The sequence below is a fragment of the Rhamphochromis sp. 'chilingali' genome (assembly GCF_963969265.1).
Source record: "Rhamphochromis sp. 'chilingali' genome assembly, chromosome: 12".
NCBI lineage: Eukaryota > Metazoa > Chordata > Actinopteri > Cichliformes > Cichlidae > Rhamphochromis > Rhamphochromis sp. 'chilingali'.
The window spans coordinates 30,994,138-31,010,517 of record NC_137939.1 but is presented as its reverse complement, the minus strand read 5'-3'; the positions used below and the strand labels follow the sequence as shown (position 1 = coordinate 31,010,517).

Genomic DNA, 16,380 nt, shown 5'->3' with positions numbered 1-16,380 from the left:
TCAAGAGTGTGTAAAAGCACAGCCCCGAAATCCACAATTATAACCCTGAAAGTCTCTCTCCTGTTACATCGGAGTTGGATCCGTGATGGTTTTCTTTCCCGTGTCAGCCTTTCCACTAATATTTCAAAGCTTTAACTGCAGGTCAGCTTTGGAACAGACGTCTCCTGCACAATATCTCCTTTCATTCTGCAGTCAGACAGCTGGATGGATTTCAGCACTGAAGACAGTCAGGAGAGAGTGTCTAAAAGCAACATCACATCTCCATCATACATCTGACTGTGGATCTCTCGCTTTTGCCTTTACGAAAAACATCTTTTCAGAGACTCCTGATCTATTTGGATAACCTGAAGGGAAGCAGTCAGATACCACATGTGTTCACTGGTACTGCTGAGTAAGCTCAGATTATTTCCAAATACATGAGCAATAAGGAGGCTCTTGAACCTACCAGCAGCTCCAGAATCAATTTCTCTGATCAGGGCTTGGGCTTGTATATAAAGCTGATGACTGTACAAGAAAGTGAAGCCAAACTAGGCCCAGTGTTTCTCTCAAACAGACTGGACGAGTGTATTTTGTGACTCATTTTAGCATTTCTTTCACCTGGCTTTTATTCTGAAATTTGATAACAAACTAACAAACTAGTTCCAGAGTTTTTATAGTTTGGCATTTTTAAATAAGTATAGTTTTACTGTTAGTTTTAGTCTCCTCAGTTAATATTAATATATAACTAAAATATTTTATGATATCTAATACCCCCCGGCTAGCTCCAGCTCTTCCTATCTCATGTTTCCCCGCAAACTGGCTGGACACGTAGCTAATGTTGTGCTCATGAATGTCATTGGGTTGCTGTCCAGAAAGTCTATCGCCCTGCAAACGGCGCTTCTCTAACGTCGCTGACAGCGGTTCTTGTTCTGTGAGCTAGAACACCGCCCAAACCAGAACCTTCAGCAGGTGAAGAGCAGCTCAGAGAGACTTCAGAAGTGAACTAGGACTACTTCCTGCAGTTGCAAGTTACTTGCTGTGGGAGTTGTGTATTAAACCTACACAACTGGCAAAAAGCAATGCCAGCATTTATACTTACGTACGTATTGCTTTACAGTTTTGCAGACAAAACATTTGTTGGCAGTGGAAAGTGTCTGCCCCACCCAATGTCAAACAAATCCACTTAAAAAAAAAAAAATCAAAGATGTTTATAACTACAGAAAGTAGTTCAATTTAGCTGAAAGAAAAGAACAAAACAAATAATATATATATTATACTGTAAGGTGCTTAATAAAGGATAAACCATCTGTATCATTTTCAAACCACATGAAGAAAATACAAAAGAAATGTATAAACCACCATAAAAACTAAAATTAGTCTTTACACACTGTACGACACATCACACCTTTAAGGCTCTTAAAAACCTCTGGAGCTTTGAGGTTAGAAACCCATTAGCTTCCTAATAATATCCCTAGTCTTTAGGGATATTATCTGAAGTCACTGAAGCGTATAAACACAACAACAGACTCAGAGAGGAAGAGAAGATGAGGTCCATCTACAAATGTAACCACCAATTTCAGCGTCCGGTATTTACAGTCGATTTGGAAGCAGACATGTTTCGAACTTCCCGCTGACAGCGCTGTTCTTGGAGAAGGGAGACAATGAACGGGAACGGAGCCAGCGAGTCCCGCGTGACCTTGACTTGTTGCAGGTCGGTGGTGAAGCTATTCTAGGGATTTCATAAACAATACGCTCCCACTTTGCTCGTAATACATGAGCGCACAACAATGCAGGTTTCACTCTCAGCGCTGTAATGGATAAAACACAAGTGTGAGAGCAAAACCACCGCTGCGCGCCGACGACCAGCGCAGTGTGATGCAACAGCCTGCGAACACACTTCAGCAAATGTCACAAAGAAATTAACACACCACATTATCTTTCTGTTCTTCTGACGCTGTGGTCTAGTGATCCCAAAATGGGAAAAAAATTAAATGTGAACAGTTAATTATTCATTCATAAGGATGAAACTACAGGACAGAAAGAAGCTGTAATAACCTTAAAATATTTAGCCTCCAGTTTTTAGCTTAATCTGGCAATTGCAACGCTACAGTCTACCTTTTATGAAAGTTCACACCCATGGCCATATTCAAACTATAAAGATTTCGGTCTCTGGTTAAATATCACCATCACTTTAAAATCCCATGTAGAACACATATCACAAAAATTGAAGACATACATTGGAGTTTTGCTGCTCACCACAGTGGATCATCTGCATGTCTAGCATCCTCCCCTGCCACACCCACCCTCACCATGTCCTCCTTCATTACATCCGTGAATCTTTTCTGTGTTTTTCCTCTTTTCCAACCAGCTGGAAACCTGGTTGGAAATGGTCGGTTTAATTCTAGACTGAACTGGTGGAAACACTCTGATCAGCTGCTAAATCAACTGACCTCTTCTTTGAATGGATGCCAACATCACTTTCTTGTATTCACCTGAAACCTTGCTGCGTTGAAGATTAAGTTGACTGCAGGTTTAAAAGTGTCACCACTGCACAATTAGAAAAAAGTGGCTGCAATTAGCTTTTTAACAAGCTAATTGCTTGTTAAAAAGTTTAGCCACCATGCACAATGCAGCGCCTGCTCCATACATCCCCCTTCAGCTCTGAGGGTGGGAAGGGGGTCATACAATTAGGCCACCACAGCCCAAGGGGGAAATGGCAACAGTCACGTAGGGGGAAATGTGACACAGATTAACCCTTTCAGTAGAACTCCACCCCTATTTCAGGAGCTGGCCTACAAGTTCTTCCTGTGCATCATAAAGGGGAAATGGACAGCCTCGGATTGAGTGTTTATTATTACATAGGAGGCAAGAGGATATGTGTGACGTCACAAGAGTATTGTACAACCGTCTGGGAAGGAGGGACAGGCCAAAAAAAGGTCAGGATACGTGAGGTCTGGGATGGCGGCGTAGGTTTATACTAACTCAGGGTGGTCCGAGATGACTGCAACACACAAAAATGTCAATGAAGATATTTGGGATGCAGGAGACTAAAGAAAGTCAACACACACACACGCACACACTGAGAGGCCTGAGTTGTGAGAAATGTCCTGGACAATGTTCCATTGAAGGGAGGAAGACAATAAAGCCTACAGATGTGCTGCTTCTCTCAGCCTTTTTCTAGGCAGCATACCAGGCTGTCGGAGTAAAATACCAGCACAGAATAGCTCACAGAAAGCCAAACCTACAGTGCAACACCCTGACATTTTGGTGAAATAGCTGAAATCCCCCTAGTGAAAATCCCTACACAGGCGTGATGTGTCCGGCTGTGACAGGGCTGAGCTGGGAGTCTTCCCAGCATTTTTGTGGGTTAAACATGCAGCTTGGCTTCCACTAGAAAGACATACCAGACGTGTGAAGCATTCAGCTCCTTCCTGTCTAGAAGCTTGAGAGATGGTGCTTACAGAAACAGCAGCTTCGACACGGCTTATGCTCACATCCTTTTCAGGCTGCACAGACTTTAACTGGGCTGTCTGATGTCTTAGTTTTAATCCAGAAATCCACAAAAAAAAGAATTAGCTTATTGACAGACAGTCAAAGATAACAGGAGAGCTGTCACTTCCTGCGAGGTTTCCCCCAGGTGTTTCCTATGCACCGTGTCAGCAACATGCCCCTTACGTCACTCTGGACCCTCTTAACCTAACCCTGCCCATGAACCTGAAAGTTGAGGTGACCGTCAGCGGTGATTTAACCAGACCATGACACTGCCAGCAAGGAAGCATAGACAAAGGCAGGCAGGGTACAGGGTTTGTTCTGCTATTCAGATGTGAAAAAGTCACACAGACCCGCAATCCAACAGCAATTCAGCGAAGTGCAGCGTGGTGGGACAGTTGTCTGCGCTCAGTTAACAATGCAGAAACAAGGCACTGAATACAGCCCCCCGGAGAATCGCAGCATTGCCAGCTCTGCCAGACTCAGAGCGACGAAAGAAAAGAGCAGAATTACACAGTTTTGTGAGAAAACGAGGAGAGAAAAAAATGAAGCCGAGTCACGGCTCATTGGCCTCTTCGGCAAACTCAACTCTCAGAGGTGAGCCGCAAACAAGCATGGAAAACAGTGAGAAAACAATGAAAAATGAGTAAAGTGGAATGCAAAATACTGACTGCGCTGTTGGTTTAGCAAAGGTCAGTGAAATAATGTGACAGTTGGTGGTTTAGTGACTGGAGATTAGGTGGGTAATACAACAAATTCTGCAACAGAGTCGGGTTAGTAGGTCGTCTGACGCCAGTAAATGTGACAGGAGTCAGAGAAAAAGCACAACTTTTAAACATTTCTACACTTTTCTTCATTATCAAAGCTAAACCAGTGATAGCGGTCAGTACATTAATGCCGATGGCAGGAAAACAGAGACCATGATTAGAGATGAGCTGAAAAGAAAGGATTGAGTATTAAAGTCAATTTTTAAGCTGTGCATCTGCAAGCTGCTTTGCAACCCACCACTGCCCCAGCTCCTATTTCATGATATATGTGATTTAGGCTACGTCTACACTAATCTGGTCGTCTAAAAACGCTCCGCATCCACACTATCATTTTCAATCGTTTCCGAACAGTTGTTCATCCACACTGAAACGACTGAAAACGCTTGCGTTGCTGTATTGCACATGCGTGAAACGTAAGACGATTCGACCTGTCTCATTTCTGTCTGCCGTTTATTTACTTTCCAGCTCTTTGAAACTTTGTTTTTTAAATGGACTAACAATGAGGTGGAGTGTTGCTGCAAGTAACACAAAAGTACAAAGTTGCAAAAGCGAGTGAGAATTAAAGAATTTGAAGAAAAGCTATCTGGAGCATGTACAAACTGATATTAATCTTTAACAATAATTGCAGGTTAGTCAACCAGAAAATGAACCAACTGATCTACACAAAGCCAAAAAAAATTACAAATCCTCACTTTAAGGATTTGAGAGTGTGTTTCTTCAGTCACAGCAGTTTTGTTGGAGTGCAAAAAGGAAAACTCCGTCTTCTCCTTTTGCTCCTCGATGGACTTTTAAGTTTTATTACTGCTGGAAGATATTTAAGAGATTTACGTTGTGAATCAGAGCTAGGTGTCATAACCGAAGACTCAGCAACATCCTCACACACATCGTCTCCCCAGCGTTTTGCCCTTTATGCTGAACCTGCTTTCAATATTTCAGCAAACTGACGTACTTCCTGAACCGTCCCCAGACCCTGTTCTGGTCCAGGCGTGACCAGAAGTCTACCCCCGCACACATGGGAAGGCAAGGGAGGACGGAAAGGGAAGAAAAGGGGAGAGTATGAGGCAGGGAGTGAGAGGGATGGAGCAAATCAAAAACAGATGCTTGTACACGTGTGATTCAGCATTGCAAATCTGAGCCGAGTCGAAGCCCAGCGAATTCCTCCTGCGTCTACTTTTCACACTGTCGGGGTAACAGCTTCGTATTTTCGTTGGATGTGCAGTCACTTTTCATTCCTTGGGTAGCGACAAACAGCCACAGCTGCACTGTGAAATTCCCACTACAGTCGATAACATTATCCTATGTAGCTGTGAGCTGATGTTCACACACCTGGAAGCCACCCAGCCAGGGAGGCTTTCCATGCAGCCCGGTCATCAGGGGAGCCATTATAGAGACATGACATTAAACAGAGAAAGCTCTCCAGTCACATCTTTCTATCTGTCCTATTAAACCTCAGTTAAAATCTCTGTGAAGCTTATTTTATGTGTAAAGAATTCAGTGATAAAAAATCCCTAATATGGGTTATCATGTCTGGTTTCTGTGAGTCTGCTGACAAATGACGCAGAGCCATAAGCTCACAGCCAAACCCAGAGGACAGCTCCTCACATGCTGCTGCTTTCCACTGGAGGGCAAGTTTAAAAAAAAAAAAAATAGCATATCAAAAACACAGCTGACGCACGACAGGCCACAAGATCGAAGCAGGTCAACCGCCACACGCTGAGGACATTAGGTATTTCTGATTGTCTGTCATTAAGAGATCAATTTTGGATGGCAAAGCAGATTTTTATCATCCAAACCTTTTGTCAAAAGTGCAAACAGAACCATCACATTCAAAAGTGCTTTATCTGATTTAAACGAATCACTGGAAAGCAAAACAACCTTATTGCAGACTTTGTGTATTCAAATCAAAGTGGCTGTTTAGCATTCATTAAACTAATTTTCCAGCTGCTAAGTGAACTCCAGAAACATTTCTCCTTTTGCTACTTTTCTCCTCCACAAAGCCCCAGAAACTGTTTTTTCTTTTTAAATCTAATTAAGTCTTTCCATTTAGAATTGCTCAATCCATGAACCCCAGCAAAGTTGATCTAAAAATGTGAGCTGTTGTCCACATTTTAAACAAACTGAATCATCCTTTCTCAAGATTTTTACTTTTCAGTCTGTCCAGTTCTTTCTTTATTTTTTAAATATATTGTTGGGGCAGAAAAACTGGAAGAAAGACCAGTGGGATTATATACAGCAAATCAGAGTGGATTCATACCCATGCCTCTACATTTCTCTTTTGGTATATAGGTCGCCTTCTCAACCTGGTAAGCTAAACCAGCACCCAGCTAGTTGGTTTTAAATACATTTGATTTCTGAGCACATCTTAGAAAACAGCTTAAACTGGCTGCTTAGCTTAAAGTTAGGTAACAGTTAACCAGATCCAGTTATTACAAAAGGTCCACAAAGTTTAGCATTTCAGCATTTAATTAGGACATTTAATTTGCTTAATTTGTCCAGATGCTGCCATGTAGGAACTTCATTTAGCTGTCGCGTAACTGCTATTTCTTGAACTGAGCAGATGTCGAACTTTGAATAACCCAAAATAAGACAACCCACTAACTGGCGATAGTTGTGTTAAGCTGTGAGCTTCCAAATTGAAATTAAATGGATTTGGTCTGTTTCTTCTGACAAAAGCGGCATGTTTTTAGGCTAACTGGCTGCTAGGCACACTTTCGTACTTTGAGCTTAAACAGACACCCAAAAGTGATGCTAATCCTCTCATCTTACTCCTGGACGGAAAGCAAACGAGACCATTAATTCCTTTAATGTGAAGTGAAAGCAATAAAAAAAGAGAGAAAGAGACAGATGAGAAAAGAGAGGAAGAAAAAGCCACGCCGCTGTCCTCACAAATTACGCCGGCCTGTGCTGCAGTACATCCGACAGCTGGAATTCACAGTGTGATTAATCCAACAGGAACGTTATCCAGATTATTTATATTAACTCAAAGTTATAGTCCATTTCAAACAGCGCTGAGTCACACTGAAGCCCAGGAAGAGCTGAAGGTGAGTAGATGAAACTAGTGCATATTTCTCTATTGCTAGTGACACAGGTTACATAAGTTTTCACTGTTTCCCTTAATTTTTTTGGATGTTTCCCGTCATGTTTTTTCTCTTTGCCAACAGTTGAACAAACACATGATGCGGACTGTCTCTGGGCAAATTGGATCCCTTCTCCTGCATATCAGGGGAAAAGTTGATTTTCTCTTGAAAATTGTTCGAGACATCTGATATCTGCAGACATAAAGAATTAGCATCAGATGTTCCATAATCCAATCTGTTGGGAAAAACAAATGCCAAGTTGTGAGAGGTTCTGTTGACCCACACTGTGAAGTAAGACCAAAGGCTGGGATTATCAGCATAAAAAGCTGCTCAGTGTCTGTGTGATCCTGTGCTTACTGGCCCAGCTCTTGTTTTCCATCTCTCCTGGCCCGCATTAGTCATTGCTTTTGCCGCGGGTTGCGCAAGGAATACTAATCTCAATTTACTACAACTCATCCATCATTTAGTTGCCACAGTGCTGATTCAACGTCTGCGGCGCAGCACGGTCAACCTGCGGAAACACCGGGCGGCTGATCTGAAAGCGAATCGAGAGGAACTGAGCAGCTGTGAGGTCGGGCTATTAGATTTCATTGCACTTGATAAACTGTCCGTGCTCTTGGTCTCTCCTGGCCGTGCAAGCGGCTCTGGGCCTTTGTAATCTCTCGGGACAGATCAGCACAGCACTCGGTATGCGGCGCCCTGCTTTTCACGGCTCTTTGTGTGCACAGTGTGTGAAACGTCTTGCTTTTCATTAAAATGAAATGAGGGGGACAGACGAGCGGCCTCCTTCGACACAAAAGGCACAAAAGGGGTGACATCATCTCTGCATCACAAATAGGTTTTACCAGGGATTCAATTCCATTTACACAAATCATCAATTAACTTTCAGGATTTAGACGCAGAAATAGTCTAACTTAGGTATGCAAGAGGGGTTGGCAACCTTTACTATCAAAGGAGAATTTGGGCCACATTGTAGCCAAAAAACAAGAATCAAAAACGAGAATCAAACGCATATTTATCCTTTTTAATATATACTATTGAGGTCTGTACCATCAGGTGGCTTTGACGTGCAATTCAGTTGGTGAAATATTCACTTTCTCCTTTGACTCAATGTGTGACGAGCAAGAGGCAGGTCTGACTGCGAAACCACACCCTCAGTGTCACCAGCTAATAGGCAGGTGATTGACAAATTACCCTCCTCTCTTTCTTTCCTTACTAAATATAAAGTCTTGAGCAGTCAGTCAAGTTCAAAAGAGACCCATTCAGCTGCTGTGTGACCTTTTCTTTTTCACAGGTCGTCATTAGCTGCCTGACAGCGACACATCCAATCACAGAGTAACAGAGCATCCCTCCGGCTTATCCACCACGGCACCAACACTGCGTCAAGTTCAAGGACTGTGTGCTCGTATTTGGCTTATCTCCACCTCTCACAGTAACACTGCTATCCAACTCCCAGTGTGAGAAGGCATCATCAGTTTTAATTTGCCCATCTTTATATTCATCGAATGGTCTGAACTGGTGAAAGAGATCTAACATAAAGAGACCTCCATCGGAACTTTAAATTTAAAACCAAAGCTTTTAATACCACAAGGAAAACAAAATTAAGCTCCCTCTGTAATAATAAAACAACTTTGAGCTTTTCTTCAATAAAGCAAAAAAGGTGATCTCAGGTCAAGCACTGCAAAAGCAGTCCGTCTCCTGAGCTCTGTCTTACAGATGTGTTTATCTGCTGCTTTTGTGTTTGCAGAGACATATTTCTCCTTTAATAATCCACCTTCCTGCGGCTGCTCTCCTGATGCTTTGGAGCATGCAAGAGCTCTTCATCTGGTCTCATTTTAAAAAGATAAAAGCCTCTCCAGCTAATAGCGCTGCACATTCTCAACAGGAGGGCAGCAACGATGCAATTATAAAGCCATATTTCCCTGTGTATCATCAGATCTGTTTTTGATGACACCATTTGGATATTAAGCCTGCAGGTGTGTCACCTCGATGTTGAGTTTTTGAGCGGGCAAAATGTGCTGACTTAATCCACTGTCATTTTCATTACCTGCAACACGCAGAGCTGCTGCCCTTAACAAGACGGTGAAAAAAAGCTGAAAGCAAACATCACTGAGCTTTCTCGACATGTGAATCAAGCGCATAGACTTAAAATTAGAACAGCAGAACCAACTTACATTAATGCTGGGGAAGCTGGCAGAAAAGGATCTAATGTACGACTCTCACAGGGAAGTCATTAAACTGAACTTCATGTTTCCACATGAGCATAAATATACAATAAGATACACAAGAGACGATGTAAATTAATAATAAACTAAGGTTGTGTTAGGAAATGGAACTGACGGGGAGCAGGTGGTTATCAGTGAAGTTTTTTTGTTTTTTTTTCTTTTACAATTATGGCGCGTTCCCCACCCTCGATTGGCCGGGAGTCACCATTCTGGGAGGAGCACTCTTGGCTGAGCACAAAGGCCACTGACACAGATTCAAGATGGAAGCGGGTCAGTCGGAAATAGAGCAGAAGCAACAAGACCATGCCGGAGAAATCCCTTCCAGCAGCTGGAGAAGTAGAAACACAAGCTTGCAAAACACAAAGATGATCCGTCACAGTCGTGAACCGAGACGCCTGGATTCATCGTGACACAGAGCATTTAAGATGATTCTGATACCATTAAGAATTTAAAAAACCTTGCAATTATAAAGATTTATTAATTCATGACAGAGCAGCAAGAGCAGACCCAGATATTTTAAAATCAGGGTGTTGAAAGGGTCTTTTACACACGAATCAGTATGCACCAGGAATATCAATCAAACACCAGCTGAAGAAGCAGAGCTGGTGATACATTAAAGGCCATTGGTGAAAATTACTTTCATTTAACTTGCTGACTTATTTCTCAATTAGCCATCTGTTCTCTAAAATGACAAAGGAACTGTGATCATTTACTGTATAAATAAGCTGTTATAATTGAGCACAACTCAACACGACATCTTCAAACGCATCAAATCTGGGACATAAAGCAAAGGCTTATGACAGCTAAGATCAAGGACTGACTAAAACCTAATGAGCAAAGCTCTACATGGGCTAACACCAACCTAACATGCATGTCTTCAGACTGTGTGAGGAAGAGAAACTAGACAGGCATGTGGAGAACAAGCAAACTCCAGCTCCAGCTCCCTTTTTAAAATAAATTGCATAAAAGCAGTGAAGCTTTAGTGCACTGGATGTAAATTTGCATGCAGTTACTACACTGTGGAGTCTTCATTATACTTAGAATCAAATCCAAATCACTGAGAACTTGTTGCTCAGACTATAAAAGGATCTGCTAAACAATGTTTTATTATTTACTAAAATCTCTACTAAACCGAGGCAGTTAATTCTAAAAGACTGTGACATCCTCTCTCCCCTTATCCCGTCATCTGACTGTGTCACACATTCATCTGTTCACTCGTTTTCTCACAGACGCTATGAGACTCAGAAGCAGGGAGCGCCACAGGTCACTGGCCTTGGATTCCCCGCCTGCCGGGGCTCTCTGCTCTGCTGTGACTCAAAGCAAGCCCCTCATCACGACAGCAGCCTTGTCTCAGCTCGCCGCCCCCAGCTGTTGACATGGGAGGGGAAGAAGGATCATCTGGACTCTTTGCCCTGGGCCATTTTGACGCAGAGAAAAGAGTCTGTTTCTCAGCGGAAGCAAGAATCTTGCTGGACAATGGTCATATTTTTCTGAAGGACTGGAAGCTCACTGGAACGGACGTGCCAAAAAACCCGCCAAATCGCAAAACAGCCATTAATGAAACATCCTTTTAGCTTTCGGTAAACTTCTTAAGACTAAAGGATGTGTTAACTGTAAGAGTCCTAATGTTAATTTTTCCTAAAAGTTCAACTAATGTCTGACATTTAGAAAGTCTAGTTAAATAATCACCAAAATATTTGCGATTATAATTTCTGCCATCGTCACGCAGTCGTAATGTGTGAGAAATACTGGGATCAAATTTCTTTTGTGAAAAGAATAAAGGAACACTCATGTGTTTGACTCTCAGCTCTCTCAGTCTGTGACGTCAGACTAACACATCAGTGAGGAGAAAACAGCTCAAACGTTGCTCATTGCCAGTAACATGCCAGAGTAAACACAAACAGAGGGCCTCGTGCTGCAGTGCAATCCTCACAGACCGGTCCAGATGTGTAGAACATCGCTGGCTGCAGTCTCACATCTGTCCTGAGAGTGAAGGCAACATTTGTCAAAGAGATTTTAATTCTTCATATTATTTGATGAAATCAAAACTATGTGATATTTGTGTCTGATAGGACTTTCAGATGTGTCATGTTGGGTGATTATAAACACATAAATGTGTGATTAAGAACATTCACAGCTTTACGCCTTCACCAGTGTAGGTGCCAGGTATAAACAAACAACAGCATCTGAAAACTGTGTGTGAGATAACAGCTGTACAGGCTGTAATGGTCTCCATCTTTTCATCTGTCACTTTGCCTCATGCAGTCCAGAAATAAAGAGGGAGGCTATCATCAAGGTTGAGATGGTTTGGACATGTGCAGAGGAAATATAGTGGACAAAGGATGTTGGATATGGAGCTGCCAGGCAGAGGGAAAGGAGGAAAACTTGGATGATGTGAAGGAGGGCATGCAGAGGGTCATTGTGACAGAGGAAGATATTAGTGAGAGTGAGTTGGAGACAGATGATTCTCACTGATTCACCCTTTAAGAGAGATGCTGAAAGAAAAAGAAAGCTGCACCAAGTTTGCATGATATGTTTTTCTTATTCTAAACTGGCAATTTTTGTGATTTGTGATTTCCACATCACGTTGGCATTTAAACCTGTTTAAATAACAGATTTAAACACAAAAATTGAAGTTTGATCCATCATTCGTCCAATCAATCCGCTGCCTTAAATGTCCAAACCATTTCACCCTCGCTTCTCTAACTTTGTCTTGTAAAATGTACAAAAGCAACCTGTTTTGGTCTTTGAAACTAATTACCCACCTCATAGCATCTTCAACAAAGAAAGAAAGAACAAACTGGTCTCCTCATGTCGGTAGTCCACAAACCAGAACATTCTGTGACAGTGGTTACGTACATCTTTTGTATACAGTCTATGTATGCATTTCAGGTTAGGCTACTTTTCTTGCAAGTGTGAAAACAGCACATTAAAGTGGAAGAAGAAGAACCTGACTGTCTGCAGTTTTTGCTCCACTAGCTAATCCATTAATAAGTCATCCAACCTTGAGCTGGGAAACCGAGAAGGCAGCCAAGTGTCAGAGATAATACTTCAAAACTTATTTCCTGCATGATTTTACACGTGTGGGAGGCAGGAATGAATCACGCAAGTCCCAAATGTAAAAAAGACCCGATTTCCCTGCTGCTTCCTCCCAGTCATCCACCTCCAGGGTTGTTACATAACACAGCATACTGTAGCTCCGCTTTTAGCTCCACAAAAGAGCCATTTGAATGGTGTCTGAAAACACTGTTACAGGCTTCAGCGCCTGCGAGAACATACGTTTACTTTACTTCTTTCAGCATCTCTTCTAGTCATTTAAACATCCTGGGCAGCAGATAAAAGACTCTCCACGCACTGTAAACTGGAGGACGGCTCACTTATGAGAACATCTCTCTGCAGCAGGAAAGGAAAATCTGAAAACATGTGCAGCATAAAAAGGGGAGGAGGTACATTTTCACTCCATATCGGCAGATAGGAGATAACTTTATCCACCCATTCATGACCCAGTGAGGCTTCTCCGAGCTCTGAATAATGAGGACGGTGGCTGTTTAACATGCAGCTTGTCTCGCTGTGGCCTCGCCGCACTGCTTTGCATATGAAACGAGGAGGGAGAAGGTCGTGATGTGCCTTCCTCCGGCTCCAGATGGGAGTCATTAAGGTGCTGCTGCCAAGTCGGGAAGTCTTTGATTTGGAAGCAGAGATTTTATCTCAGGGAGCAAACAGTAAAGTTCAGTGAAGTATATTCACTGTAGTAGACTTTTAAGGTACTTTAAATGAGAATTTCCATTTCAGAAGGAAGTGCTGCACATTTATCAGAGAGATTTTGCAATAAGCTTTTAAATCACAGCATACTCTATGGCAAAGAATCCCCGTTATTACAGCTGAGGCCCATAACAATAAAATGTATTTATTTATTTAAGCAGATTAGATAGGATTACACAAAAGTTGAAGAAGTTAGTCTGTGCAACTATTTGGTTTTTAACTACCCATCCTCTTTTTGCACCTTTTTCTATAGTCTGACTTCACATTTTTGAAAATCTAGCACAAAAGAAAATCAGATCACATCATGTTCCTGCATCATGTCCCACATAGCCTTGTTACATACGAGCAACAGAAATTCAACAAGTTGCATTCATTAAAAAATCTGCAAGAGACAAACTAACTCTGCAGGATTAAAATATACCCAGTACCTAACTTTTGACTGCATTTGCCTGATTTCAACTTGCACTGTTTTTACTTTGATGCACTGGTACTTCATCTCTGAGTATGTCTAAGTATCTTTCAGCACTGCACTGGAGGGGGAAATGACCCTGATTCCCCTCCCCATCTGACCGGCTCTTGACTCTGTTGGAAGCACAGGACCAGGTTTAGATGTGGGTGTAGAAAATTCCTTACTTATTTATGTAACCTTTGGAGGACCCCTGTCAGGGGCTTTGGCATAGTCTGTGTGGAAACCTTCAGTTTCCTCTGATCCAGGGATCCCCTACACAATCAGACAGTCTATTCGATCATTTACCTGATTGCTGTAGTGAACGTTTGCTGCTTTTCCTTCTCTTATAAGAAAATTAAACTATTTCAGACCAGTAATCAGCTAATCGGAACATAAATGGGAAGGAGCTCATTCATTATGGAAATCAGTACAGATGATGCCAGGCTCTTGATTAATTCTCGAAAGCTTCGCAGTATTTCCCCTAAAAACATTTAATTGCTTCAGGGGCGGGATAATGATATCTTAGATGTCAAATGGATGCTAATGAATTGAAAACTGGCGCTGTGAGCTCAGATATCAGGAGCTTCAGAGTCAGCCCATGTGACAACTCATGTGGCTGCGTTGCTCATCGTTATCATCGTGCTTACTGTAAGAAACGATGCTGGAAAAAATGCGCACAGTCTGAATGACGCTCCAAACTGGGATTGTAATCTAGCATGTACCAAATAAAAGTGCTGATCACTGTGACAAACCAGCGTGGCGCATTTTAATCTGAGAAAACACATGTTAAGATTTAGGGGGGGAAACACCAGTAAATATGGATAGAATTAATGCGTTCAACAGTTCAAGGAGACATTTAGGATACTGAGTTCTCTGCTCTCACCTAAACCGGGGGGAATCTTTAATGCAGTCCTCAAAATCCACCGTCATCTTGGACTGGATTGGAGTTTTCCACGAGGTTAAAACACGGATTTCATCTCCTGGGAGGATTAAAGTAGAGATGCAAGTTAGTCCACAGCGATCCTGTCTGCGTCTCCTGCTCCTGCAGCAGACCGTAGCTCGCTGACTCGCTCAGTCCTGCTCTGCTGATCCTGAGCCGCTTCACTCAGTACTAAACCCGTTGATGCCTTCAGTGGCTCCTCACAAACTCGGATTTTAGAGCTTCAAGGTGCTGAAAAACACAGTCACGCGGTTTTCATATAGAACGAGTGCTTTAATTTAAACTTGGGGTACTACTTAAATATAAAATATTATTATTATTATTATTATTATTATTATTATTATTATTATCAAATATAATAATAATAAGAATAATTAGTAAAATTAGTAGTTGTAGAAGCGGAGGGAATGTTTCAACCAACATTGAAAGGAGGAAGGGCAATGATTTGTTCTTATCTCCTAATTTTGATTTGCTTACATACAACTGGCAACAAAAAAATGAACAAAAAAATATCTTTTCTTCAGTTTCAGTTGTTTTCAGTGGCAGAAATAGGCTTCCATAAATTGCTAATTGTGGAAATTATAAGTCATCATTCTCATGCAAGTCATATCTGGTAACCACTATGCATATTTATTGAATTATATTTATATTATTATCTTAAATTCAGAAAGTCACATGAATCCAAACAGATAAATGTAGCAGATTCAAAAGTGAAATATTTGCTGATAGAAGAAATTTAAAAAATTAAAATAAAGAAATTCAAATGTAATCACATGGTGCAGCACTAGAGGAAATGCACAGTACTTTCCACCACTGTGAATAGTTGCAGCTTTTAATTATTTTTCAGATTTTCTGTAATCTAAAAATAAAATTCTATGTAAATGAGAACTTATAGCTACAGAGGTGAGACTGACTCAGCATCACCGATCTACAGCATCATATTCATGTAACAATGAATTCTTTTACTTGGTCTTCTCACTTTAGGTAACATAAAGTCCTGTAGTGCAAAATTCTTTATTAGGTTTTAGTAGCAATATTTGCTGCTAAGCTCAGTTTTCACAAAAATTCAGTATCAGTTCAATTGCAAACTGTTGATGCAGTAAAATATCTACACAGAACTGTTTTCCATGAAAGAAGAAGCCTCAAGGCTATTAGGTCTGAACACCATGCAATAGCTCTGAAGTTCATCATATCACAGTCAGAGGTTTATAGTAGATAGTAACAACACTGTTAATTTAAGGAAGTAGCATTACCAAAATGTAGGTACAAATTTTTATGTAACGCAAAATAATGGTTTCATGACTGAAAAAAATAACCACCAGAGTTTTGTAGAGAATAACAGATTGTCTAAGGAGATGTACCCAATTTCCAAGTATATGTTTTTCTTTTCTTTCTTTCTTTCTTTCTTTCTTTCTTTCTTTCTTTCTTTCTTTCTTTCAATATCAAAATGTAAATGTTACAGTAAATTTGAAGTTTTGACAGCTGTACAATATTGTTTCAACAGCAATTCGTAACAGCTTTACTATGTTCGGTGTAACTTGAAAGCAACATCGCTGACGTCACATTCCAACTTGAATTGAATGAACTAGACAACAATACACCGGCCAAAAAGATTGCAACATTTTCATTATATTTATATTAAAATTTAACAAAAAAGGAAAAACGGGAAAAAAAGAAACATTGAAATATGTAG

General features: G+C 41.2%; 1 protein-coding gene across 5 annotated transcripts in view; it reads right to left on the bottom strand.

Annotated features, from left to right (window-relative positions):
- Positions 1 to 14,816, bottom strand: part of LOC308406734 (arf-GAP with coiled-coil, ANK repeat and PH domain-containing protein 3-like) — a 69,667-nt gene extending 54,851 nt beyond the window's left edge. For all 5 annotated transcript variants that reach the window (XM_080897926.1, XM_080897923.1, XM_080897925.1 and 2 more), the window contains exon 1: positions 14,631 to 14,816. In XM_080897926.1, coding sequence (XP_080754052.1) covers positions 14,631 to 14,677 — 47 coding nt within the window. In that variant the 5' untranslated portion in view covers positions 14,678 to 14,816. The remainder of the gene's footprint in view (positions 1 to 14,630) is intronic.
- Between the last annotated feature and the right edge of the window lie 1,564 nt (positions 14,817 to 16,380).